Below are 25,390 nucleotides of genomic sequence, written 5' to 3'. Positions count from 1 at the left end.
TAACAGGGTGCAAAGAGTCGGGGAAACCTGGAGCTCATGGGGTGCTCCGGCTCCTGCCAAGGATAGGAGGCTGGGGGCGGTTCAGGGAGCCAGGGGACACCGGGGACATGGGGACAGTGGCTCCTCATGCACTTGTTTAAAGCAAGAGTGTCCCCCTTTTAACTGGTTTTTGGCTTGTGTGGCTCTGAGTCACGGGGCAGCTGAGTGGCCTTTGTGCCCAGCTCCGGAGGGAACTGGGGTTTATTTCCAAACACTAGGAGTGAGGACAGATTCCAGAGGAGCTGTAATTGTTATAACCTTGAATTATCCGGGAACCTAGCTGCTGGTACCACTTGGCCTTTGTATGTCTTGATTTACGCTCCAGGGCTTCCCGCTGGGGACAGCCTGAATACGACAGCGCTGGGGCAGAGGGAGCAGGGATGGGGATGGGGATGTCTCCTGCCTTTGAAGTTGAGTTTAATCCTGTTAAAAGCAGAGTGGTGAGCATCAGAGCTTGACTCTGCTCGGCGAGCCTGAGGACAGCAGCTCCACTGCTGCTCCGCACTGTTACCCTGTGGGTGGGCACCCCCCAGCCGGGGTTGAGGTCCTGCCCGTGCCCCATGCCACAGGGGCGCCTGGCCCTTTGTGGGTCCCCGGCGTACACCGGGCTGGGGCAGCCACCCATGAAACGCTCAGCCAGCCCCTGGGGATATGTGATGGTCCTCGCTGCATGGGGCACCCCAACCGCCTCCGCAAAGGGGACGCATCCTGCTGGGTGCTGGGCAGAAATCGGCCCCTCAGCTGGAGTGAGGGTTCCCACCAGCTCCTGGACAGCCCCGGATGAGCCCTGCTCTGGGGTACCTCCAGCCCTCTGGGCCATACAGGACAATTTGGGGTGAAAACCAGTGTTCAGATGTCCTCTGCCTGCTCTTGAAATGGCCCCGCTGCCCGCAGCAGGTCTGCGATTCGCCCTGCCAGAGCTGCCCCTCGCACCCCGCAGCAGCAGGGCGGCTGTGGGGTGTCTCTCCTGGTCCAGCTCGTTTGTCTCCTCACTCAGGGCCATCGTATGGCCCCAGGTGCAGGGACACGGGGCAGGTCCTGGCAGCCTGCCTGCTCCTACGGGGCTCTGCAGGACCCACTGGCTCTGGCATGGGGGCAGCTGTGGCCACTGTGGCTCCTGCAGCCTCTAATGTTTGTGGGGTGAAAAGCATCCGAAAAGCAACGAGGACACGTGCAGATCCCAGGTCTCGGTTTTGGGACCGCTGATGTGCCGGAGCGCTGCATCTGAGTGGGCTTGGACTCCGAACCACCCGCAGTTGGTCGTGCTGGGACGTGAGCTCCTTTTCGGGGGGGTGCTGGGTCCGGCCCTGGGGCTGGGTGCGCAGCCACATCCCAGGGTGCCCATCTCACGCCCACTTTCTCCCGGTGCAGGGCGGACATCCATTCCCAGCTTGGAGGAAGAAATCGATTTTCTGGCGGACGTGCTGGCCAGGCAAGAGGCTCCTCGCCCCCACCCACTGCGGGATGGCAAGCCCAGGAGTAAGTGCCTGCTCCCCTGCTCCCACCGCTCTCTGCAGCGGTGCTGGGGACCCAGCGCCAGCCAGACCCTGCACCCCAGGCTGGTTTGCCCTCCAGAGCTGCCAGGGCACTGCTCTGCTCACAGCTCTGCCTTCTCCCACAGCCACCCCGGTTCCTGCCGGCAGCAGACAACGTGCGGCCAGTGGGCTGAGAGAGGGGCTTCTGCAGCGGGGTCCTGCCGGCAGCAAGGCAGCCACCACCCTCCCCACCTCCACCACCGCCGTGGTCCAGAAATACCCGGTGGAGGCATCCCCCATCCCTTCAAATGATGACGTGGTGCTCGGTGAGACGCTGGGGACAGACAGCTCGTGGGAGGGGGTTTCGTGTCCTTGCCAGGAAAGCGCGGGCTGGTGGCACCGTGCCGCCGGGCTCACCCACTGTCCCTCTGTGTCCCGCTCCACCTCTGCAGGGCTGATCGTGGTGTGCACAGTGGCCGGGATCTCGGCGCTGATTGTGGCTGCGGTCTGCTGGTGCAGGTGAGCCGGAGGCTGCTGGTGCCAGCCAGTCCCTCAGTGTCCTTGTGCCGACGGGAGCTTGTTCCTGTGCTTCCCAGGCACATGAGGGGGGTTGGAGGAGAAGCAATAGCTGCCCTTGCCAGTCCCCCTGCAGACGTGCCATGGCCACCGGGGTATGGCGTCCACCGGTTCAGGGCTGGAGGACAGCGGTGGGACACCCCCGTGCCAGGCACAGGCTCCTGGGCGCGGGTAGCAGCTGGTTTGGGCATCACTGCGGCGCGGGGTGCTGACACCCCCAGCATGTCGGTGCCTCGTGCCCAGGCCCCGCGGGATGGAGGTGGCTGTACCTGGGGATGCCACCTGCTGTGGCTGCCATCGCGGGGAACAGGGGTGTGGGTGGGAGGGCTGAGCCCCCCCGGGAGTGGCTGGCTTCCGTATGGAGTCACTCCGGAGGCTCCTGCCGACTGCTCTCCTCTCCCCTGGCAGGCTGCAGAAGGAGGTCAGGCTGGCGCAGAAAGCAGACTACTCGGCACAGCGAGCGGCCAGCCCCCTGCCCTATGACAAAATCTCGGTAAGGTGCCCGCGTCCCTTCTTGTGGGGTGATTGGCGCTCGGGCCAAGCTTGTGCTCTGCTTGAGGGGCTTCCGCCACAGCGGGGGACACCTGCCAGCCAGACTGGGGGCTCTCCGGAGCCCGGCCTCCACACCTATCCTTGCTCTCTCCGCAGCCTGGGGACAAGACGCTGGCTCAGAGTGCCCAGATGTACCACTACCAGCACCAAAAGCAGCAGATGCTCTCCATGGAGAAGTAAGCAGCCTCGGGAGCAGACAGCAGACCCGGTTGCTGGTCCATGCCCTGCCATTAACTGGGGTGCCATTAATCATCCCCCTGGGCTTCACCCCTTCTCTGCATCCTCTGCCCCCAGGCATAAAGAGGAGCCCAAGCTGCCGGACTCGGCATCATCCGACGAGGAGAACGAGGATGGAGACTTCACCGTGTATGAGTGCCCTGGGCTGGCTCCGGTACGGTGGGCACAGGGCGGCTGAGGGGGACCCTGTACATGCGGGGTGGGACTCGACACATGCCTGGGACGCGCAGTTCCTTGAGATGAGCCTTTTCAACACGTCCTTCATCAAACCCTGAGATGGTCCAACCCCTCTGCTTCCCCCATGTGCCTTGGCCAGGTCCCACTGGAGCTCTCCAGTGGGCAGGAGTGGGTGCCCTGGTATGGGTGCCCCGGCGTGGGGTCTTTCCTGGGGGAGCGCTGCCCTGTGGCCCCAGGAGTAGAGAGCGGGACCAGCCCTTGGCAGACCCAACCTGCTGTCCCTGCGGTGCCAGGGCCATGGTCACCTCGGGCTCTTGGGCACCGGGACCGGGGAACTCGTCCTGGTGCCTCCCCTGCACCTGGACCGGGGACCTGTGACCCCTCAAAGCCAGGGGGGACTTTCCTGGCTGGCAGGGGACCCCAGGGAAGGGCAGCTCCTAACAGCCCTGGGTACAATGAGCACAAAGAGACCCTGAAGGAGCCTTTCACATGGAAATGGCTGCGGAGCCCGGCCATCAGGGCCCAGATTAAGGGTCATCATTAGGTCTTTACAGGCCCATTAAAGGGCACTTGATGGCAGGCAGGCAGTCTGGGCAAGGAACCTCATTCCTGCCAGCCAGGCTGGGGGTCCCACCTTGGGGTCCCCAGTCTGGCCAAGGAACCCCATTCCTGCCAGCCAGGCTGGGGTTCCCATCCTCGGGTCCTCAGCTAGGCTGTGGGGTCCCATCCCATCCAGGACCATGGGTTTTACACACCATCATCCCATCCCAGCATCCCTGGCTGCTCCTGGTGGGGAGGCAATGCCTTTCCAGGGGTCCTGGTGTGTGTCACCCCATCCCAGCCCACGATGTCCCCCCCATCCTCCCTCCTCCCTGCCGGGCTGGGGTTCAGACTCAAACCCCTTGGGACAGGGTGGCTCAACCCCCAGCTGGTTTCTGACCTCCTGCCTTTTCCTTCCCCCCATCCTGCTCCCTCCACCGCCGCAGACCGGAGAAATGGAAGTGAGGAACCCGCTGTTTGACGACTCCTCTTTACACCCCTCCAACCCCAAGTCACACCAGTAACACCCCTCCTCTCCTCCGCCCAAGCTCGCTACGGACTGTATGCCCAACGCCAAAGCCCAATGGGGTGGTTGTGCCGGAGGGGCACCCGCAGCCGGGCGAAGGGGCGCAGACCCCGCTCTGCCAGGCTGTTTGATGCCTGCCCAATAAACACCCACTAACAGCTATGGGAGGGGGGGATCGCCCCCGTTTCCAGCGTCCTTGTCCTCTTTGCTGCTGTGATCGCGTCCCTGCCTTGCCCTTCGCTCACTGCTCTCGAGGACACGCCAGCCCCGCGGTGGGGGCAGCCGCTGCCTTGGCACAGAAACTGGGGGGGCTGCAGCACTGTCTCTTTGCATTTGGCTTTGAGGAGGGGGCTGCTGCCCCGGCTGCAGCTGGGTTGATGCAACAGCAGTTGAGAAAGGGCTGGAGAGGGGGTCGGTGAGCGGGAGAGGTGCCAGGGTGGTCCGGGCACACTCATGTCTGCAGGGGAAGGCATCAGGGCTGCCAGCCTGCTCTGAGCCCCTCTGCCAGGGATGGAGACTTTCCCCGGAGCGGGTGGCATCGCTAAAGGCTCTGGTGCCTGGTCTGCCCCCTCCTCCCCAGCCCGGGCAGCCCCTGGCAGCAGGGTCCTGCTCCAGGAGCCAAGGGCAGAAGCAGGAGTGGGCTCAAACAGGCGCTGGCATCGCTCTCCGGGATGCACCTTTAGATGCCACCCTGCACGATGCCCAGCTCGGAGCAGAGGCTTCTGCACCGGCTCCATCCCCTTCTAGGGGTGCTGGTCCTCGGAGGCCCCGGGGCGCAGGCAGTCCCGGTGCCGCTGTGGCCTGGGACCCCGTGCCAGGTTGTGCCAGCGGAGGCGGAGGATTTCCTCGCAGCAGCCCTGGGTGCTGGCTGGGGTCTCACCCCAGGCCTCCATGGGGTGAATGCTCAGAAAAGGCTCAGGGCTTTGGTTTTAAGCCTAAGGCCGTGGGGAAGGAAGGGGCAAGACTGGTGGGGGCTCACCACGGAGCCCATGCCCTTTGCAGCATCTCTGTGGAGCCCAGCCCAGCGCTCTCTTCGGCCATCCCTCCATGGCAGGGGACAGTCTCCGCCGCTCCATCCTGGGCACCTCCTGGGCTCCAGAGACCCCCTGCACCCCTCCACTGCCCCTGTCTGCATCTGGGCTCACCAGCCCCCACCGACAAGTCCTTGCTCAGAGCCCAGCGCCGTTCCCCAAAGCCTCCCCGGTGCGTTGGCCGTGACCCCTCCAGCGTAAGGCCCGGGACAAGTTTTGGGTTGCTTTTCGCAGATGTGGCTTCATGTCCAGACCCTGGCCTGGACTGTCACAGCTACGGGTGACCTGTTGCACGCCGGTGGTGTCTTGCACGGGGGTGACCTCTTGCATGCACGGGAGCGGTTGCATGCCTGGGAGCCATTGCACGCTCAGGAGCCGTTGCACGGGCAGGCAGGCATGGCAGGGCAGGCAGCAGCGGCAGGGCCCTGTGCCGGTGAGCGGTGGTGGTGAGGGAACATCCCCGGCGGGATCGCTGGCAGAGGCCGTCACTGCACAGATCCTTTCCCCGCACCCTGCTCCCTTACCCGTGGGCTGCTGCCCTTCTCCCTGCGCCCCTCGTTGTTGTATGGATTGTAGTTCTTTTAAAAGGAGATTTTATTAAACGATCATGTTTGAGACCCATGCGAGTGTGTGGTGTGGGGCCAGGCTCCCCACCGTGGGGCCCTCGGCTTGGAGTGCTCCTCTCGGGAGCAGGGTGGGACCGGGGGGACAGGGAGGGAGGATGCTGCGGGTGCCCCATGCCAAAACCTTCCCCGGCGAATAGCGAGAGCAGCCGTCCTGCTCCTGCAGCTGGAGTAGCCTCCAAACCCTTCCCAAGGGTTTTCCCAGACCCGGCAAGAACGAGAGTTTATTTTCTTGCTTCTCAGCGTTTGCCAGGAGAGGTTTCCCCAGTGAAGGGGTGGGTGGGAGCCCCTGGCTGTGCCTGCCCGCACCCAGCCCTGCAGCACCCAGCGCCCACCCACCCCCATCACCCCTTGCCCCCAGGGCCGGGCCCTTCGCACCTCGAGGCGGGGGGCAGCAGATAAGGGCTATCATGTCCCCCCATTGTGTGGAGCCTGAGCTCCTCTCCCGGCCCTTTGATCACGCCAGCCCCCCATCAGGCTGATACAATCTCTCGTCTCCTCCTGGTTTCGGCAGCCTGGAGGGTGGGTGCTGACTCACCGCCAAAGCGCCCGGGCACCATCAGGGATGCTTCGCTCAGCCCAGCTCATGGGTGGCCCTGGGGTCTCCCCCCAGCTGCAGCCCCAGGTGGGCAGCATCGCACCCCAAAACACCCAGGACCGCCCCAAGGCTCACCCCTGAGGAACCCAGCCTTGCACTCCGCTCCCAAAATCTCCGAGGTCCCCAAATTCATCCCTTTGCTCTCGGAGCCCAGCAGCCTCTCAGAGCACACCCAGGCTTTTTGGGAAGCTCTAGCTTGGAGTAAAACCCAGCTACTCCTTCCGGGAAGACCCTCTCACTCAGGGCCCCCCTGGGAAGCCATGTCCCCACCGCATGTTGGGGCACGGAAAAGTCATTTGTCCTGGGACACCACGTCTGGGCCGCAGACAGCCCAGGACAGCCCAGGGCTGAGTGCAGAGGCTGTGCTCAGCACCAGCCCATCCGTGCCTCAGTTTCCCCAGCTGTGAAATAGTAGGGAGGACTGGCTGCTGTGTTCAGGCACTGCAGTGGTGTGGGCAGTACCCAAATTACACCCCGGGTTCTGTAATGCAGAGACCTTTTTAATGAGGGGACAGATCTAGACGAAACCATCCTCCAGGACTTTCATCTCAGCCAGGTTTGGAAGCACCAACCCTCCATCCCGTCCACCCAGGCCAGCAGCCAAGCAAACCGCGGTGCCGTGGAGGAGCTTCGGCATTCCTCCCAGGGATAGGGCTTCTGAAGCTGAACCTGCTGCCCAGCCCTCCTCAGGTGGACCTGGGGTGATGACTGTGGCCAGCTCCTGACCACGGGGCCCGACCCACCACGTGCAGGGCTGCAGCCCACCAATGTGTGATTGTCTCAGGTGCGAAACTCGGCGAGATCCAGCACAGCCCCCATGGCTTCTCCATCACCTGCCCCAGGAGAGAGGATGGGATGACAGTGAATGAAACATCATCTGTGGTCATAGACTCTCTTAAAATCTTGTCTCCAAGCCAAACCACTGCCAAACCAGTACACTCAGCAAGGGAAGGACAAGCAGATGCGCACCTCTGTCCTCCCCAGCCAGCTGCCATCTCAGCGAGACAGGGAGGGCAGGCGCATTGCTTTCTGCTCCCCTTTTCCTAGCAGGATCCCTCCCATCCCTGACTGGGTTACAGACCGCAGAGCTGGGCCTGAGCCTGGAGCATGAGCAGGCTCCAGCCGGGGGGTGGGGGGGGGTGGGTGATGGAGGGACACATCCTTCCTCCTCCCGGAGCAGGCAGGAGGCTCTGCCCCAAAGGAGACGATGGCCAAGCCCCGGCCATCGGTGCACAATGACCCCGCACAATAACCAGGCACCTCACACAGCCCCCCCCCAACCTCACCCCATTGAAATGTATGGGGGGGGCACACACCGAGAAACCCCACTGACTCCCTCCACATCCCCCAGCTAAAATCATCACTGCCACAATGGGCCCCTGCTCCTACAAAGGGACGGTTCAAAGTCAACGTCTCCCTTCCCCTCTGCCTGTATATGAAAGGGAGCAGGAATGCGTTTGAGGCCTTGGCGGGCTGGGGGGGCCGGGGGGGCTTCCTGGGGGGATGGAGAGAAAGAGCAGGTTGGCAGGAGGAGGGGGTCCAGCCCGGGAACAATAAATCAAAGGGAAGGGGAGTTACTGCCCGGCCAAGGATCTTCTGAAACCCCGGGCCGCAGCGGGAGCCCGGGAGGAGCAGGGCTGATGGCTGCGATTGGAGTCCCGCAGCGAGACTTCCTCTGCCCGCTGGCAGAGGACAGGCAGCGGGGCAGGCCTGCCTGCACGGCACTTGGGTGCTGGCATCCCCAGCAGCATGGCCCGGGGCCCGGCTCTCCCCTCAATCCAGCACCTGCCGGGGAGGGTGCCTCACCAGGTCTGGGCAGTGGTTCCCCCCAGGCAGGTCCTGCAGCCCCAGGGCCCGTTCAGGGTTGCCCATGTTCCTGCTGATGTGCTTTTTGCATCCTCAGGTCATTTTCCTGGGGCTGCCCTCTGTCCGCAGAGCAGCCTGGCACGGCCGGGGTGGGCAGCCTGGCACATGGCCAGCCAGGAGTCAGGAAGGAGCTTTAATTCCAGCTCATCCTCTTGGTCATTTTTTTTTCCTTATAGGAACATCATTACTCTCCCCGGTGATGTGCCATGTGCTGGGCCGGGGGCTGCTGCTGGCACTGCGGGTACCAGTCCCTGGCTACCAGCCCCTGGGTGCCAGCTGCTGGGTGTGAGTCCCTGGGTGCCAGCCCTTGGGTGCCAGCCCTCTCGGGAGCCAAATCAAGAAGCGCTTCATAACCAGCGTCAAGCGCCTTCCCCCAGTCCCACCAGCAGCCCCATCCCCGTCCCGCCGCCGCGGGGAAGGCTCCTCCAGCCTATCTCTTCGGCATATCTCCAGTGCGAGACGGCAGCAGGCTGCCGGTAATCCGGGTTAATAAACAGGGAGCAGCGCTGGCAGCCGGATCACCCCTCGCCCTGCTCTGGCTGGGGTCAGCGGGTGCCTGCCTATAACCAGGAGCCGGCATCGGGCAGGCCGATCCCCGCAGAGCCTGACGTGGCGGCAGCACCAGGATCGGGGAAGCTCCTGGTGCGGTGGCAGGAGGCAGGGAAGGGGGAAATGCCTGGAACTGGCCCCGATAGCGGATAGAGCCATTGTGAAGGGCAGCGTGAGAGGAAAGCCCTTCAGATAGAGAAAATATCAAGCGCGCTCCATTGTGGAGCAGATGGGCCCGATAGCCAGGGCTGCAATTAGCTCCCCGGCGGCACACCCAGAGCTCTGGGGCCTCTCGGCCTGCACAGGCCTCCGGGAAGGACATGCTCCCTCGGCCGCACGGCCTTTCCCTGTGGGGCGAGGAAGAGGAGAGGGACAGTGGGAGTGTGAGGGAGCCGGGGAGCCCCGGCTCCGTCCATGAAGCACTCTGCAGGGCACCCCACGGAGCCGTGAGGCTCTGCCGCTGGGACCACACAGCCCAGAGGGGCAAGAGGGAATGGCTGAGCCCTCGCAGAGCCCTCCCGCTGCACGACGGCACCAGCGTCCCTGGGGCTCGTCCTCCATCCTGCGGACAAGGGGCTGCTGCGGCCCCAGGCCGGCTGCCATCCCCGCCTGCACCCCCAGCCTCGCCTCACGCCATGGCGGCTGCCCCCGCTCCCCAGAGCGATCCCGGTTCCCTGCCCGCGCCCAGACCCTGCGGCACCGGGGGGCTCCCAGGCAGGGAGACCCTGGGGCCGATGCTGCCCCGACGTTTGGAGACGTGGGCCCCACCGAGCGCCCCCGAGCTGGGCGGGGGGCTCTGCCCCCCCCCGCACACGGGGCGAGAGGGGCCGGAGGGGTGCGAGACCCCGCAGCGGGGTCCCTCGCCCGCCGGGGCCGGCCCCGGCCCTCTCCCCCCCGCCGCCCGAGGGGAAGGGCGCGGGCGGGCCGCAGCCCACCTTCCCCCGCACCTTCCCCCCCGGGTGCCCCCGCTCGCCCCCCCCCCGGGGGGATCAAGTTCACGCCCGACCCACCGGTGCGGGGCCAATGGGGCCGGGGCCCATTTCCATACGGCCCGGCCCGGCCCGGCCCGGCCCCGCCGCCCTCAGAGGCCCCGGCGGCGCCGCAGCAGGGAGGCAGCGGCCGGCGGGCGGCCGGGCCGAGCCCCGCAGCCCCCGCATGGAGCCCTAGGGCGGCGGGCAGCATGTTCAGCCCGGACGGGGGGCTGCCGGCCGCCCCCTTCGGCCTCCTGCCCGACGCCGGCCCGCCCTTCCCCCGCGGCGGCTTCGACGGGGCGGCCGCCCAGCCGCTCTTCTTCCCCTTCGCCGCCGAGCCCGAGGCCGCCCGCGACCCGCCGCCGGCCCGCGCCTGGCTGCCCCCGCCCGCCGGGCCGCCCGCCAAGGCGGAGGCGCGCCCGGGCCGGCCCTGCCGCCAGCCCTCGCCCGAGCCCCGCGCCGCGGCCTGCTGCGGCCCGGCCTGGCCCGCCCCGCCCTGGGCCGGGCCCGCGCCCCCCGGCGCCGCCAACACCGCCCTGCCCGGCCCGCCCTTCCCCGGCACCGGCACCGGCACCGGCACCCCCGCCTTCCCCGGCCCCCAGCTCTGCCCCGCCGCCCTGCAGCCGGGCGCCGGCGGCCTCTCGGGGCTGGGCAGCAGCGGCAGCTCCAGCGGCGCCGCCAGCGAGGGCGGGCACTCCAGCGACAGCGGCGACGAGGTGAGACCCGACGGGACGGGGACGGGCTGCCCTGCCCCGCTGCGCTCCGCCCGGCACACGGGCTGCCCCGGCACCCCTCGCGGGGTACCGCGCTCCCCTCCGCGGCCCGGTGCCGCCGCAGGGGCGGGGAGCAGAGCCTGCGCTCGCCGCCGTGTCGCCCCGTCGGGGCGGGGAGCTGCCTGCCCCCCCCCCCCCTCCCGCCTCCCCGGGCATCCCGGCCCGGGTGGCGGCAAGCGGGGACCCGGTCGGTGCCGGCCAGCCTGCCCCCGCCGCCGGGTGCCCCCGGGAGAAGCCCTGAAGCGGCGGCCCGACGTGTCCCAGCGCCGGCCTCGTCCCGGCTGGGTCAGGCGCTCCGCGGGGGGAGCGCCCGGGGGAGGCTGCTTTGGGGTGAGAAAGGTGGTTTTGGGGGACTTGGGGGGGGGGGGGGGCAGCTTTGACTTGTGCTGACCGACCCTTCTACGTGACGCTGCCCGGACGTGCCGTGCCCACGGAGCTGGAGCCCGGCTCAGGCGGGGGCTCGGGGCTGCGCAGCGCGGTCCCCCCCGGGCTCTGCCCCGCCGCAGCCCGGCTCCCGACAGCCGCCCTCCGCCGGGCAGGGGCGGCGGCTGCTGCCCCGGCCGCTCCTCCCGGGGCTCCGCGGGCACCGACGGCTGACGGGGCGCGGGCAGAGCCAGCCCGGGGGCGTCGGGGGGGCCTCGGGGGCGGCAGCGGCAGATGATGCCGGGGTTTGTTGCAAGGTTCCTGCGAGCTCTTGGGGGGTGTTGGTTGGGTTTATGGTTGGTTGGGTTTGAGCCGCCGCGGGGATTCAGGAGCTCCCACGCACGCCGCGGGTGGGAGCGTGGAGGGATGCGTGTCCCCCCGGGTCGCAGCTTGCCGCGCTGCGTGGGGGGGTTACGAGGAATGGCTTTTCCCAGCTGAGGGAGGGTGAGGGTTTTCCCGTGGCAGGGGTGCCCCGGGCTTCTTGCTGCCGATGCACGCCAGGAATTAAAAGCCGAGACTTGGCGGCAGGAGGGACGGCTCTAAAAACCCGAAATCGCGCTGCAAATGTGGGAATCGGGTAAAAGATTAGAAAATGCCCCCGCAGCAGTTGAAGGCTGCGCCGCAGGGAGGAAGGGAAGCACCTGGGTAAGCAGCTTTCCGGAGGGGAAGAGCCTGGTTGTGGCAGAGCAGTGTTTGAATCCCACTCGAGTCATGGGCGCGTTCATCGTTTGCTTCGTCTGAGCCGTTCCACCTGCCCCGGGCGCAGGCGGGAGAGGGGCTGGCAAAGGGCTGACCCGTGCCCGAGAGCCGTGGGGAGGTGGGTGCCCACCCCCGAGGATAGCTGTGCCCGTGGGGATGTCTCATGGGATGCGTGGGAGAGGACCCACCGTGCCCATCAGTGCTGCCTCTGGTCGGGCCACGAGGGTGTGAGCCTGGGGGCAGAGGGGCCATTCCCAGGGCACGCTGGGGCAGAGCTCTGGGTGCTCCCAGGGACCTGCTTTCTGTCCCCGGGTCCTTGTGCCACCCTGCGCCTCTGCCACGCCAGCGTGGTGTGACCTGGGTGGTGTGCCGTGGTCGAGGGAGCATCCAGGGGGTCCTGAGTGGGGCAGGGTGGGGTGGAGGCACTCTGGGGTCCCTGAGCGGAGCCCCTTGTTAAGGGGTTGGGGAAAACCCTTCTGCCACCCACCCCACCACCCCAAGGACCCCACCACCCAGAGGTGGCAGCGGCTGGTGGGTGGCAGCGCTGCCAAGGGCTCAGCTGAGGCCTCTCCCGTCCCCATCCCCGTCCCACGCTGACCCCGACACGCCGGCAGATCCCGCTTTTGGCAGCCCCTGGGCGCGAGTTGTCCCCTCTCAGGTTCTCTCTGCCCCTGCCAGGATGCGCCAACCTCGGAAGAGCTGGAGCAGTTTGCCAAGGACCTCAAGCACAAGCGCATCATGCTGGGCTTCACCCAGGCTGACGTGGGGCTGGCTCTGGGCACCCTCTACGGTAAGGGTCCGGGAAGGGTCCTCGTCTCCCCCCCACACCCGGGGGGAAGGGAGAGGCTGGGAGGGGGATGGAGCACCTGGGTGACGGATGGAGCACCTGAATGAGGAGATTTCTGCTCCTTAACGACCTGCAAAGGAGGCTGTGAGCACCAGCCCCAGGGCTCCGGGGGCTCCTGAGCCCTCTTAAGTACTCGCTCAAGCTGGAAGTGTTTGGTAACAAGGAACTGGTTTAAAATAGCTACAGCTGCTTATTGAATGAGTGTCTCAGTACTTTAAATCCCTGCTGAAGCAGCAAACCTTTCCTGATCCCCCATCCCCAGGGACAGGGGATGCGGGGGGGGGGGATCCTGGGGGCTGCTGGAGGCGGGAGACCCCCCGGCGCGGGGGCAGGAGCGGTGCGTGACGCCCTGCCTGCCGCGCAGGGAAGATGTTCAGCCAGACAACCATCTGCCGCTTCGAAGCGCTCCAGCTCAGCTTCAAGAACATGTGCAAGCTGAAGCCGCTGCTGCAGCGTTGGCTCAACGAGGCGGAGAACACGGACAACATGCAAGAGGTACGGGGTTGGGGAGGGCCGGGAGTCGGGGGTACCCGCACAGAGATGAGCCCTCAAGCCGCAGCCTCTCCTCCCTTTCTTTTACACATGCTTTTTGGGGGAGAAGAGGGGAGCAGCAGGCGTCTTGTGCCATAGCAGCATCTCGCTGCCATGGCTTCAGTCTGGCTGTGGGGGGAACCACTGGGTACCAATTCTACCGGGTCAGAGCCCAAATCTGTCCCAGACACCTTGTACAAGTGTGGCAGCTCCCATCTCGGAGCAGCCAGGTCCTGCAGGAATCTTAGATAAGCTGGAAATGCAGCTTTCGGCTCCCTGGGGAGCCTGGGGGGATGCAGGAAGACGTGTCCATCCCCGCTGCACCAGCTGCAGACAGTGCTGGGACACTGGGGAATGGCCCCAGTCACAGTGGGGTGAAGCTCAGTGGACAGTCTTGGGGACAAAGCCTGTCCCCATCCCTCCCAGACCTCTTCAGCCAGCCACACATGTGTCCAGAGCCTGGTGGGGACATTGCCAGCCCTGTGACCAAGCGTGTGGCCTCTCTCATTTCCAGATGTGCAATGCGGAGCAAGTGTTGGCCCAAGCCCGGAAGAGAAAACGCAGGACCAGCATCGAGACCAACGTGAAGGGGACGCTGGAGAGCTTCTTCCGCAAGTGCGTGAAGCCCAGTCCCCAGGAGATCTCCCAAATCGCTGAGGACCTCAACCTGGACAAAGACGTACGTTGGGGAGGGTTTGCAGGGTGGGTGCCCAAGCGGCCGTGCTTCCTGAGCACCCACATCAGGCCCATTTGATACTGGAAGCTGTGGGAGAGTGGCCGGGGCTGGTAACTACCACCAGCCTGTCCGAGCCCAGCCCCAGGAGGAGCTGTGGCTGGGAGGAGGGTGCTGTGGCGATGCCACCAGCAGAAGGGTCTCCTTGTCATCCTCACAGCACCTGGGCTCACCCCCCCTCACCCTTCCCCGTCTCCTCTCCCTTGCAGGTGGTCCGAGTCTGGTTCTGCAACCGGCGTCAGAAAGGCAAACGGCTGCTGCTGCCCTTTGGCAACGAGGCGGAGGGGGTGATGTACGACATGAACCAGTCCCTGGTGCCCACCGGCCTGCCCATCCCGGTGACGTCCCAGGGCTACAGCCTGGCGCCCTCCCCTCCTGTCTACATGCCGCCCTTCCACAAAGCCGAGATGTTCCCTCAAGCGCTGCAACCTGGGCTCTCCATGAGCAACAGCAGCCACTGAACCGGGGGCTGCGGGGGCCCGCGGCGGTGCTGCCCCGACACCGCGGCTGGGCTGGCTCTCTGGGGACGGCTTCCCCCCGCTTCGCCCTGAGAAGGCACGGGCACAGCCCCGCTCCCAGGGCCTGCCTGGGCACTAGCTGGGCTGCCTTAGGGCTTTTGGGGCACCAGGGGCAGGCGGTTGCTCCCAGCCCTTCCCAGTTATGTGAGTTTACTGGTTCTAGCAGCGTTGGCCCCCCTCCGACCTCTCCTGGGGGGCAGCTGCTCCTGCCCCACTGCACCCCACCGAAGCCATGCGTGCCCGGGGCGCTGAGCGGGGCCGCCTGTGCCCGGCCCCAGCCCAGCCGAGCCGCTCTCCTGCAAGACCCAGACAAAAAGTATTTTAGATTTTTTTGAGGGGTGGGGTGGGGGGAGGGGAGGTGGTTTTATTATTTTTCTAAAAGTTTTTTGGTTGTAGTTTTTAAAAAGAAAAAATCTTTGTAGTGATTACTAGTTTCCCAGGTGCCCCCTGCCTGTCACCTAGAGCAGGGCTGGGGTGCTGGGCCCAGGGCCGGGGTCCCCTGCGGCTCTGCCCACACTCCTGGCCAGCCGGGACGAGCCGAGGGCTGGAGCATGGGGCTGGGGTGAGCCCTTGCAGCTCCAGCCGCCCCTCACCCCGCGGCGCAGGAGAGCTTCGCCCGTCCATGGGCAGGCTGGCAGGGCTTGTTTTGGGGTGGTGGTGGGGGTCCCCCGCAGCCCTTGTGCCCAGCATTACGGGTCCCCCGTGCCCTCTCCAGTCGTCGTCCCTCTGCCCCAGCCTGGCTGCCCAGGGACCATCTTTCCCCGGGGGGTCCCTGCCCAGGGGGGCTGACACCGTCCTGTCCATGCTGCTAGCACCCCCATGCCTTTGAGCCTGCTGTAGTTGATGATTTTTTTATAATTTTTTTTTTTCTTAATCATATTTCCTCTGGCAATGAAATAAATCTCAGTTCTTTGGGGCATGAGAGCGAGTTAACCCTTTCCTTGCCTCCCTTGCATCCCCTGCTTCTGCATGGTGCCAGGCAGCCCAGCGATATGGGTTTGGCTGCGTGGGGGGAGGCCCACGGTGGGGGTGGACTGGTGCACCCAAAAAGGGTGGATGTGTCCCCATCCTGCCAGCAACACCCGGCTCTTGGCTGCCTGCAGCCTGGCCCACCACCAGAAGTGGTGGCAGCTTGGCCCCGGAGGGACACCAGCCTGTTGGGGCTGTGCACCCCCAAAGCAGAGGTTGTCAGGAATGTGGGGGGGGGTCACCTTCCACCCGACTGGAGCTGCTGTTTTTCCATAGCTGCTTTTGGGAAGGGTGGAAGTGGAAGCGCAGCGGGATCTTCCAGGCTGCTCCAGTGGATGTTGTGGACAGGGAAGGACCAGGCGGGGATGTAGCAGGAGCTCCCCGGGGTGGGCAGGGGAGAGGTACGGGAAGCCTGGGCTGCACTTGCCACGTGGCTGCCAGCGTGGCACCGGTGGGCCAGTGGGCCACTGTACGTGATCCAGCCAAGGCAGCCTCGCGGTGGCCGTGCCGGGTGGTGCCAGCCCAGCCAGGAGAAGCAAGTGTCTGGGTGATTGCACCTTCCTTTTCACCTCTGCAGCCTGGTTCGCCACCAGCCTGCGCCCCTGCGGGATTTTTCCCCGGAGCAGAAGCAATTAAATGACCAAGGGTGTAGGGAAACTTCTGAAAAGCCCCTTTTTCAGCTCCGCTGCCAGTAAATGATGGGTTTGCTCTCTGGGGCTGGCCTGCAGCCCGGCTCCCGTGGGCCGGGCAGGAGCGGGGTCACTACAGGCGGCTGCTTGCAGCGCTCCTTGGGACCCTGCAAAGGGCTGGGGTGCACACCAGCCTGGGTGCCAGCCCCGTGGGGTGGGATCCCCTTGGCTTGCCCTGTGTCCGCTTGCTCCCCAGGGCCTGGGTGCCCAGGGCCACGTCCCTGCTTGCCTGCAGGGTGGCACGGCACCCGCTGGAAACTGCCCCCCCGCCGCTGCTGCCCTTTGCTTCCTGGCACTTTGGGGGTGGGGGGGCTGGAGGGCAGCGATCAGCAGGGTCGGTGGCAGAAAGCCTGGGAAGGATGTCACCTCCCTGAGGTTTTCTCTCCAGATTTCCACCATCTGATTTTCCGCTCCAGCAAAATGCCAGCCAGGCAGGAGCCCTGGCCCCCGCAGCACCCCTGCCCGCGGCGCTCCGAGCCCCTCCTGCTCCGTTTTCGGTTGACCCAGAAGGCAAAATAAGACGGAACTCGGCAGCTGCAGAAATCGGAAGAGTGCGGTTTGCCTGTCAAACTGCAACCCAGCAAGGGCTGGGCCAGGCTGGGTGAGCGGCCGGGGACGCAGCGAAGCACCAGCCCGGGGTGGGAATGTCCCCTCTGCTGAGGGCATGTCATCGCACGCCTGAGCCCCGCTGCACCCCGGGCACGGGGAGCAGGTCCTGGTGGGCACCTGGCAGCTCGTGGGGTGGCAAGGGTGGGATTGGGTGACTTTGGGGCTGCAGTGAAGGAAACTGTGACAAAATGAGTCATTGATATCAGGTTGATGGCACCGAGTTGAGGGGCACAGAGTGAGGGGGAGAGAGCAAGGCACGGATGGAGCAGTCGTGTCCCACCCCTGATCCTGTCACCAACCCCAACATTGCTGCTGATCCCAGATGGGTGCTTCCCCTCGGGGTGCTTAGGCATTGCCCGTGCCCAGGGTGCAGGGTGCCCAGGGTGCAGTGTGCTCTCTGTGCAGGGTGCCCATGCTGCAGGGTGTGTGTACGGTGCAGGGTGCCAACTGCAGGGTCTGGGTGCAGAGTGCCCACAGTGCAGTGTGTGCGTGGCACAGGGTCCAGCTCCGCAGGGTGCTGGTAGTGCAGGTGCCTGGGGTGCGTGGTGTGTGCATGGTACAGGGTGCGCAGGGGCTTGGCAGTGCCAAGGGCACACGGGGCAGGCCACTGGGTGCCCACAGGACCGGCTTTGCTCTGGGCTAGCTTGTGAGGCTCCGGATGCCACCACCTCGCTGGCTTCCTGCCGCAGCAGGGCAGGCATGCCGGCAGGGGAGTGAGAAACCACAGCATCCTTCTCTGACTCTGCCTGGCACTGAGCAGGCTGAGATTGCTCTCGAGAGCGTCCGGTGTCCTGCCGGTCCTCCCCAGCACAGTGACACCCATGGCTCAAGAGGGGGGGGTGGGTGGCAGAAATGGGTGCTGCCGGGCTGTGCTGGGAAGTGGCAGAGCACAGGCTGTGCTCTCCATCCCTGCCGTGGGGTGCTGGGCCCCCCCGGACTGCGCCGAGGTCAGCTCCTCCACCCCAGCCAGAAATGTCACCATGGGCCCTCTGCCACAGGGGCTTCGCCACACAGCAGAAGGTGCTGGGGGGGCACAGAGTGATTGCAGGGGAAGGCTGGGGAGCCCTCAGCCCCCCGCCAGCCCCCGGCCCTGCCCAGCCCCAGTGCCACAGGCAGAACCTCTGCAGCACTGTGTCGTTTATTTCCAAAGCACCCTCTCATCCTGCCAGCACCCTGGCAAGGTAGGTCAGTGTCAGATCGGGTTGGGGGTTAGTCCCATTTTGCAAGAAATGAAGTCACATGGAGTTGCTCAAGGTCCCAGTGTGGCAACAGCCAGGCTGGGAGGAGAGGTCGGGGCTCCCACGTCCCTCCCTGCCCCGCGTCCTGGTCTGTAGGAGGGTGCCCCACGCTTCCCCCACCCCTGTATCTTCTGCCCAGATGTGTCCTTGATGGTCCCAGCACACACCACCCTGAGCTAGGTGTTGAACCAGCTCTCCAGGTCAGGATAGACACGGCCGCGGGGCAGGCTGGGGTATGCGGTACAGATGGTGCAGATGCGCTCCCTCCAGTCGGCGTAGAGCTTCACGCTGTACCTCTTCTGCCAGGAGAAGAACTGCCGGTAGCGGCTGGAGTTCATGGTCTTCAGGAAGGTGGCCAGCTCTGCCAGGGAACCAAAGTCATCGACGTGAATGAAGGAGTCGGCAGGAATGAACTGCTCGTAGTTGGCCCGGGGAGGGCCCAGCACCACGGGCACAGTGCCAGCCATCAGCGAGTTCCTCCAGAGCTTCTCAGTGATGTAGTCCTGGTGGATGGAGTTCTCGAAGGCCAGGTAGAACTTGGACTTGGATGTCGTTGGCAAGAGGCAGTCCTTGCAAAGTGGCTTTTTGCTTGCTTTCCCGTATATGTTCACGTGGAGGTACTGGGAGAGGTTTTTGTAGACTTCAGCTCTTTTCTGAGTCCTGTGGTAGTTGCTGATAACCCAGGACACCAAGTTGGTCTTTGTGGGGATGTTCACAGTGGCCGACCGGTTAGGCACAAGCTTACCATAGGGGATGAAGATGTCCGAGTCCCGTCTGTAGGTCATCACCCAGTTGAAGGTGTGGTTCCATCCTGCTAGAGCTTTAGTGTTGGAGGGGGACTCCAGGGAGACCCACACCCAGTTCTGCCCCGGTGGCCTCTCCTTGGGCAGCCTGTCCCTGCCAGTCTGGAGCCTGGTGTGGGGGAACACCACCACATCCGCCCTGCCCAGGAGCCGCCGCTCCGTGGTGAGCCAGCAGCCCGCGATGCCGTACAGCTCGCGGCAAATGTCCCCGCTGACGTTGGGGACTTGCTTCGAGGGCCATTCCCACACCAGGACCACCAGCGGCTCAGTGTGCTTGGGGGTTTCTTCAGAGACCTCGGAGGGGTTGAGGAAGCACCTCAGGTTCCAGAGGGTGGTTACAAACACCCCGGCAGCGACCACTGCCTTCACGCTGGGCCGGCCGCATGGCAGCCATGGCAGCAGTGATGCCCGGGGCATGTTGCCGGGCTGGCTGTCACCTTTCCCGGGTGGCAAAGCTGACACCTGGGAGAGAGGAGAGGCCACCAAGGACCGTCAGCTTAGCTTGCTGGGGGTGAGGGGTGGTGGGCAGGTGCTGGGGCCGGAGGGGGTGGAGAAAGGGCTTTCTGCATGAAACCTGGGCCCTAGCATCACCCCTGGCCTCTCTGCTGCCCCCCCCCCTCCCCGGGTCCCCTGTGCACCTGGTGTCAGCCCATGGTGGCTTTTGTGTCACCCTCCTGCAGTCCCCAGTGTCCTCATCTCCGGGGCGAACAGGGCTGCTGCCAAACGGGGACAAAGAGCCGATGGGCAGCAACCACCCGTCCCCCCCACCCCAACTGCCTGGCAGGGCTCCCCATTACATGCACGAGGGATGTGGTCCTTGGTATTTGCTCTGTGCCTCAGTTTCCCCACCTGACAAACAGCCATGATCCCACTCCACCCTTCTTGCTTTGCCCAGGGCAGGTCAAGCCTGTAACGCAGCCACAGTCAGGCTCAGAAGAAAGATGCCGGGGGGTCTGCAGGATGGGGCCATGCACCAAAGACTGAGGGGGAACGCTCCGGGTCCTGCCTGACTAACCCCACAGTGAGGCTCCAGCTGCCAACCAGGGTGTCCCTGGGAGTGACTGGGAAGTCTGAAACCCCACTCAGGGCCGGACTGGAGTGTCCTGCCCCAAAAATGCTCTCTCACCCTAGCACCCTCCTGCAGCGATTGGAGGGCTCTCCCCAGGCATGGGATGCTCTCCCCAGCCACCGAGGGCATGGGGAGCCCCAGCAGGCTGGGAGCTCGCAGCCTCAGTGCCCCAAACACTCGTATTTTATTTTTGGGGTGTCACAGAGGGCCAGTGTCCCACGGGGGGGGCAGTGAGGGCAGGGGGCCATTTAGGGCTGCTGCTGGTGGGACTCAGCCTGCACGGGAACCCTAGCTGCGAGATGCTCGCCCTGGCACAGTGCCCATCTGCCTGCCTCAGGGCTCCGCTGGCGGTGCTGCACTTTAACCGGCGGCACTGGTGGGAAGGGAGAGCAGTGGCGGGCGCGGCGAGGGGGACATTTGGCCAGGCTGGGGACTGGCCACCAGCTCAAGTTCACCCGGGAGTGCTGGTCCCACGGGCAGGGCTCAGCGCCTGCAGGCCACCCACCCACAGCTTTCAGCACCGAAGGCAGTTTCCTTTTCGAGGTAACCTCTGAAAACATGTTGGCTGCCTGAGCCTTGCTGCTGGCCAGGGCTGTGCCGGTTCCTCCATGATTTTGGACCCTCCTGGAAAGCAGTGCCCTGCTTTCCCACCCCAACCACTGCACCTTTACTGTGAAAAACCCCTTCCCTGCTTTGGCTCGCTCCATCTGTCCTGCTAAAATACACGAGCTAAGCTTAGGCTCCAGAATAACCTGGCATCCAAAGCGGGGAGGATTGGGAAAGCTTTGCCGGCTCCCTGCACTGCACACCGGTGCTTTGGGTCCCTCTGCCCACCGGTCCCCAGCAGTGGGGATGCTGCCCCCGTTTTGAGGATGCTCTGGGAGGGGACACCCCGCCCCGGCAGTTCCAGGAGCCGACCTGTTTCTCAGCCCTCTCTCCGCAGCAGCAGCGGTGCTGAGCTCAGACTTACCAGAGAAGGGCCGGCGTGGCGGCGTGCGAGGTGTCTGCGTACGTCTGCCCGGGCAGCTGCTGGCGCTGGGCTGGGGCACTCGAGGGCTTCCTCTTTTCTGTGGTTTTGCCTCGTCCCGGCCCCACAGCAGGTCCTTCCTGCTGCACGTGGCAGCTGGCACAGCCGGCTCCCAGCACTTCCCCTGCACCGCGCGGGCAGCGATGTGACCCGTGGCTGGGTGCGTACCCCAGGGGCGGGTGCATGCCCTTGGCCAGGTGGGTGCCCCATGGCTGTGTGGGTCCCCTGAGGCCAGGTGGGTGCCCCACAGCTGGGTGGGTGCCCCATGGCTGGGTGGATACCCTGTGGCTGGGTGAGTGACCCACAGCTGGGTGGGTGCCCTCTGGCTGAGTGGGCACCCCATGGCTGGGTGGGTGCCCCAGGGCCAGATGGGTGCCTTGTGCCTTGTGCATGTCACGTATCTGAGAGGATGCCCCATGGCTGGGTGCATGCCCCATAGCAACTTGGGTGTCCTGGGGTCAGGTGGGTGCCCCATGGCTGGGTGTGTGCCCCATGACCAGGTTCTTGCCCTGTGGCTGAGTGGGTGTCCCATGGCTGGGTGGGTGCTACATGGCTGAGCACGTGCTCCATAGACGTGTGGGTGCCTCATGGTTGGGTAGGTGCCCGTGGCTGGTGCATGCCCTGTGACTGCCCCATAGCTGGGTGCTTCACATGGCTGGGTGCGTGCCCCATGCCAGCGTGAGACGCTATTGCCCAGTGCGTGCCCCATGGCAGGTGCTGCCGCACTGGCAGTGCCCTGGCATGCTGGGGAAAGGCTCCCGGTGCAGGTGCTGCTCACAGCTCTGTGCCTGCATATCCTGTCCCATCCCCCTGTGCTTCCCCCACCACCCTCCGGCCGGGCTGCTGCTCCTTGGAGAAGGTGCACATGGTCCCACGCGGGATTTCCGTTCCCCCAAGGGGCTGCCCAGGTGCCAAGTTTGAAACCGAGCCCAAACAGTGGCTCCTTTCTGCCAAGCACCTCTCCGGTCCCAGCTGACAGGCAGAGATCCGATGCCCCGGCTGGGCTGCAGTTTTCCAAGGTACCCGTCCCCGGTTTGCCTGCCAGAGCCATGGCCGTGCAGGGGGTGAAGCTGCCCAGCAGGGCTGTGCTGAGCTCGTGGGGCAGCTCTGCTAGCTGGCAGCTTTGTGCCAAAGCACACCTCACAAACACTTTTCCTGAGACCACTAATACATCATCATCATCATCATCATTATTATTATTATTACTATTCTCAAAAGCAGGATTGTTGGGTCCAGCTGCGCACCCCTGGCACGTGCAGCTCCCTCCGAAATCACCCAGGAGCAGCCAAACAGTGAGATGCTCCTTTAGCTCAGACTAGGCGTTTGCTGCCGCCCATGGCAGAGCTGGCGGGGATGGAGTGGGGCATCAGCCCCAGAGCTTCAGCCTGGCACTGCCACCCAGGGCCGCAGGTGATTCCCTCTTGGCGGGTGCTGGGAAGGAGTTGGTGCCTTGCCCGAATGTGTGTGCCAGGGGTTCGAATGCCCTGCCTGCGCTGGGACGGGTGCAGGCAGGGCCCTGCCTCAGCCAAGGTGCCTCCCGTCTGCCACCCGCAGCCTGCTTGAAAACAGGATGCCAGCCTTGGCTCCCACTGACTCATCTTGAAACTGTCAGCTAAAGTGGCACCAGCAGCTCCACAGTGCTGCCAAGCCCTGGGCACCTGCCCTGGCCAGGATGTTTTCTGCCAAAAGGGGAAGCGGGCACACGAAGCCCTCGGCTGCATCGCTACGGAGAGCTGCCTCCCATGCCAGGACTCCAGACCTGCCCTTGTCCTGCTCTGGCCATGCACTCGGTTGTTTTCTTTGCTGGCATTGCTCTCTGGGCACCAAGTCTCCCCGAAAGCCCTGGCAGGGGAAAAGAGATGGGGAAACTGAGGTGGGGGAGCCCCAAGGCATGCAGCGCTGTCCTTGGAGCTGGCAGGGGCATGCCCTGGAACACACAGAGCTGGGAGTGGGGCCCCAAACTGCTCCCTGGGGTCCTCAGGCTGCTCGAGCACCCCTGGGGTCTGCACCCCCCCCGCACCCTTGACCCCGCCAGCTGCCTGGATCCTTGGAAGCAAGGATGGCCACAGCGCTGGCGGTGAGGCGAGGGGCCGAGCAGTGGCTGGGCACAGCGCCGTGCCACCATGCCAGGGTGTAGCAGGGTTCTGCGGTTTCAGTGTCGCCCTGGGAGCCCTCGGAGGCCAACTGCAGCTCTGAGGCTGGGTGTTTTTTCCTCCCCAGCCGCATCCCCCATTTCCTGTTATCTTTTCTCACCCCCTTTCTGCATTTCTGCATGACCGAGAACCCAGATATTGGGTGCTGCACAGCCCGCAGGGCACCGTTCCCAGCCTGGCCTGCCCCAACCCCACTGGTTGCAGGCAGTGCTCCCTGCCTGGCCAGAGCCACCAGCATTGTCCCCACTGCTGTCTCCGTCCTCCCCCCAGCCCTGGGGACCAGGGCCACACGGGACTGGGCTGTTCCCCTCCGTGGAGGACAGCAGCAGGGACAGCAGCGGCCACGAGTTTTCCACTGGGGATGCAGGATGGATGGTGGAGCAGGCGGGTACTTGCAGCCAGTGGGTCCAGGCACCCTCAGCCCCACAGCCCAGGGACGTGGCAGCGTGGTGACGGAGGCTGGGGCTGCCAAATTGCTCCAAGCAGGGCTGGGAGCCAGGGCCAGCTCTGCCCAGGTGGGCTGGGCAGAAGCCCCCAGCACCCAGGGCCAGGCCGTGGGACCACCAGGTAACGCCAGACAGCACCAGCACAGGGCAGGGAGCTTTGTGTGGGTGGGTGCTGCCATCTGCAGATGACCCCACACAGATGGAAGAGCTTGGCCACCCCATGAGGAAGTCCCCTGAGAGGTGCTCAGGGTCCCAGGTCCACAGAGGAGATGGGCCACTGGATCCTCGGGGCTGTGCTGGCCCACGGCACGCTGCTGGGTCTGTCTCTTGCTGGCACCTCGGTGGGGTTCGTGGTCATGCTAAGCAGAAGAGGAGCTGCAAAGCTCACCAAGACCTTTGAGCCCCTGTCACCCATGGCCCCACTTGTGACCCTCTCCTCTGCACGCCCGGAGCTGGGGACCCACTCTGTGCAGGGCAGGGTTTTTTGAGGTGTTTCCAGTGTGGGCTGGGGACCAACCAAGTGCAATCCCTTGGGAGGAGCCAAGGGTGCGTGCATCCCTCCTTCCCCAGGGACCAAGTAAAAGCCACTGCTGGAGCAAGGTCCGGGGCTGGACAGCTCGCTGGCTGAACCCCCACGGCCCGGCTTACCTTGACACCACATCTCCCCAATATTTCAAAGCTGGAGAAACACCAGCAAACCTTGGGGTCATCCTGGTGCTGTAGCCCCCGGGTTACTTGTACTGGTAGGGCACAGGTGGAAAGGCGCTGAGCCAGCCCTGGACACCCCCTGCCCAGCTCCTCTCTGCTGCCTGCACGCCCTGCAGCCCTTCCAAAACGTTCACCCTCCCCAGGGCACGGGTGCCTCTCCACCACCGTGTCCCCCCGGGCATCCCTTGTCCTCCCTCACCTCAGCACAATGTTTTGCCCAGAAGTTTTTTGAATAATGGCGCTTTGTGGCAGGACAAGGGGAGCTTTTGTTAGTGCCTGGGCAGCTGTCACAGAGCCTGCCCGAAACGCAGTCACCCTTAGCAACACCACTTGGGGCTGGGGCAGCCAAACGAGTTATTCACAGCTCCGTTATTCACAGCTCCCCGCTGCACTTGGCCCTGAAAGCAGCCTGGAGAGGGAGATGGTTAAAGATAGCTGCAGGAGAGGGAGATGGTTAAAGATAGCTGCAGGAGAGGAGAAGGGGCGAAGGGGAGAGGGGGCTCTGGGCAGCTGGGGAGGAGGGAGGGACAGGTCGTGAAATGAAGAGAACCAGAGGAAAGGAAAAAGGGAGGGAGGGAGAGGATGGATGGATGGATGGATGGATGGATGAAAGCAAGAATGGAAGGAAGAAAGGCTTGAAGGAAGGATGGCTGGCTGGAAGGAAGGCTAGAAGGAAGGCTGGAAGGAAGGATGGCTGGCTGGAAGGAAGGCTAGAAGGAAGGCTGGAAGGAAGGATGGCTGGCTGGAAGGAAGGCTAGAAGGAAGGCTGGAAGGAAGGATGGCTGGCTGGAAGGAAGGAGAGAAGGAAGGCTGGAAGGAAGGATGGCTGGCTGGAAGGAAGGCTAGAAGGAAGGCTGGAAGGAAGGATGGCTGGCTGGAAGGAAGGAGAGAAGAAAGGCTTGAAGGAAGGATGGCTGGCTGGAAGGAAGGCTAGAAGGAAGGCTGGAAGGAAGGATGGCTGGCTGGAAGGAAGGCTAGAAGGAAGGCTGGAAGGAAGGATGGCTGGCTGGAAGGAAGGATAGAAGGAAGGCTGGAAGGAAGGATGGCTGGCTGGAAGGAAGGAGAGAAGGATGGGTGGCTGGAAGGAAGGAAGGAGGGAAGGAAGGCTGGAAGGAAGGAGAGCTGGCCTGGTTTAATGCTTACTGCTGTTGAGGGCATCCTTCCCAGTCTTGGAGTCACAGCTGGGCTGGGGGTACAGCTTGTTGCAGGCAGGTTGGTCCCCTCCAAGAACCCCAACACTTGCCCGTGGGATCGGTTGGGCAGGAGCTGCGGGCAGCTGGGCCTGAGCAGGGCAGGCAGCAGCCACCACGAGGGGACAACAACGCCGCCCTCGCATGCAGACCTGCACAGCGATGGGCTCCCCTGAAGCAAGTCTGTCCTGGAGGGGCAACGACG

At 64.6% G+C, this 25,390-nt stretch overlaps 3 protein-coding genes across 3 annotated transcripts in view; 2 read left to right on the top strand and 1 right to left on the bottom strand.

The window, feature by feature from the left end:
• NPDC1 (neural proliferation, differentiation and control 1) overlaps positions 1-4,469 on the top strand; it is a 29,844-nt gene extending 25,375 nt beyond the window's left edge. Inside the window, exons 6-12 of the mRNA XM_059829020.1 lie at positions 1,411-1,518; positions 1,661-1,840; positions 1,967-2,033; positions 2,499-2,583; positions 2,739-2,818; positions 2,937-3,033; positions 4,043-4,469. Coding sequence (XP_059685003.1) covers positions 1,411-1,518; positions 1,661-1,840; positions 1,967-2,033; positions 2,499-2,583; positions 2,739-2,818; positions 2,937-3,033; positions 4,043-4,120 — 695 coding nt within the window. The 3' untranslated portion in view covers positions 4,121-4,469. The remainder of the gene's footprint in view (positions 1-1,410; positions 1,519-1,660; positions 1,841-1,966; positions 2,034-2,498; positions 2,584-2,738; positions 2,819-2,936; positions 3,034-4,042) is intronic.
• A 5,500-nt stretch (positions 4,470-9,969) lies between these two features.
• On the top strand, positions 9,970-14,227 carry LOC104263337 (POU domain, class 5, transcription factor 3). The gene is made up of 5 exons (XM_059828931.1): positions 9,970-10,476; positions 12,334-12,445; positions 12,867-12,997; positions 13,548-13,712; positions 13,976-14,227. The coding sequence occupies exons 1-5, from the start codon at positions 9,970-9,972 to the stop codon at positions 14,225-14,227; spliced, it is 1,167 nt and encodes a 388-aa protein (XP_059684914.1).
• A 3,738-nt stretch (positions 14,228-17,965) lies between these two features.
• Positions 17,966-19,027, bottom strand: FUT7 (fucosyltransferase 7). Its single transcript, XM_009820397.2, has one exon. It carries the CDS (start codon positions 19,007-19,009, stop codon positions 17,966-17,968), a length of 1,044 nt encoding a protein of 347 aa, XP_009818699.2. The 5' UTR covers positions 19,010-19,027.
• Between the last annotated feature and the right edge of the window lie 6,363 nt (positions 19,028-25,390).

Source organism: Gavia stellata, chromosome 24 (genome assembly GCF_030936135.1).
Source record: "Gavia stellata isolate bGavSte3 chromosome 24, bGavSte3.hap2, whole genome shotgun sequence".
Taxonomy (NCBI): domain Eukaryota; kingdom Metazoa; phylum Chordata; class Aves; order Gaviiformes; family Gaviidae; genus Gavia; species Gavia stellata.
This window is presented reverse-complemented; position numbering and strand designations above follow the sequence as displayed.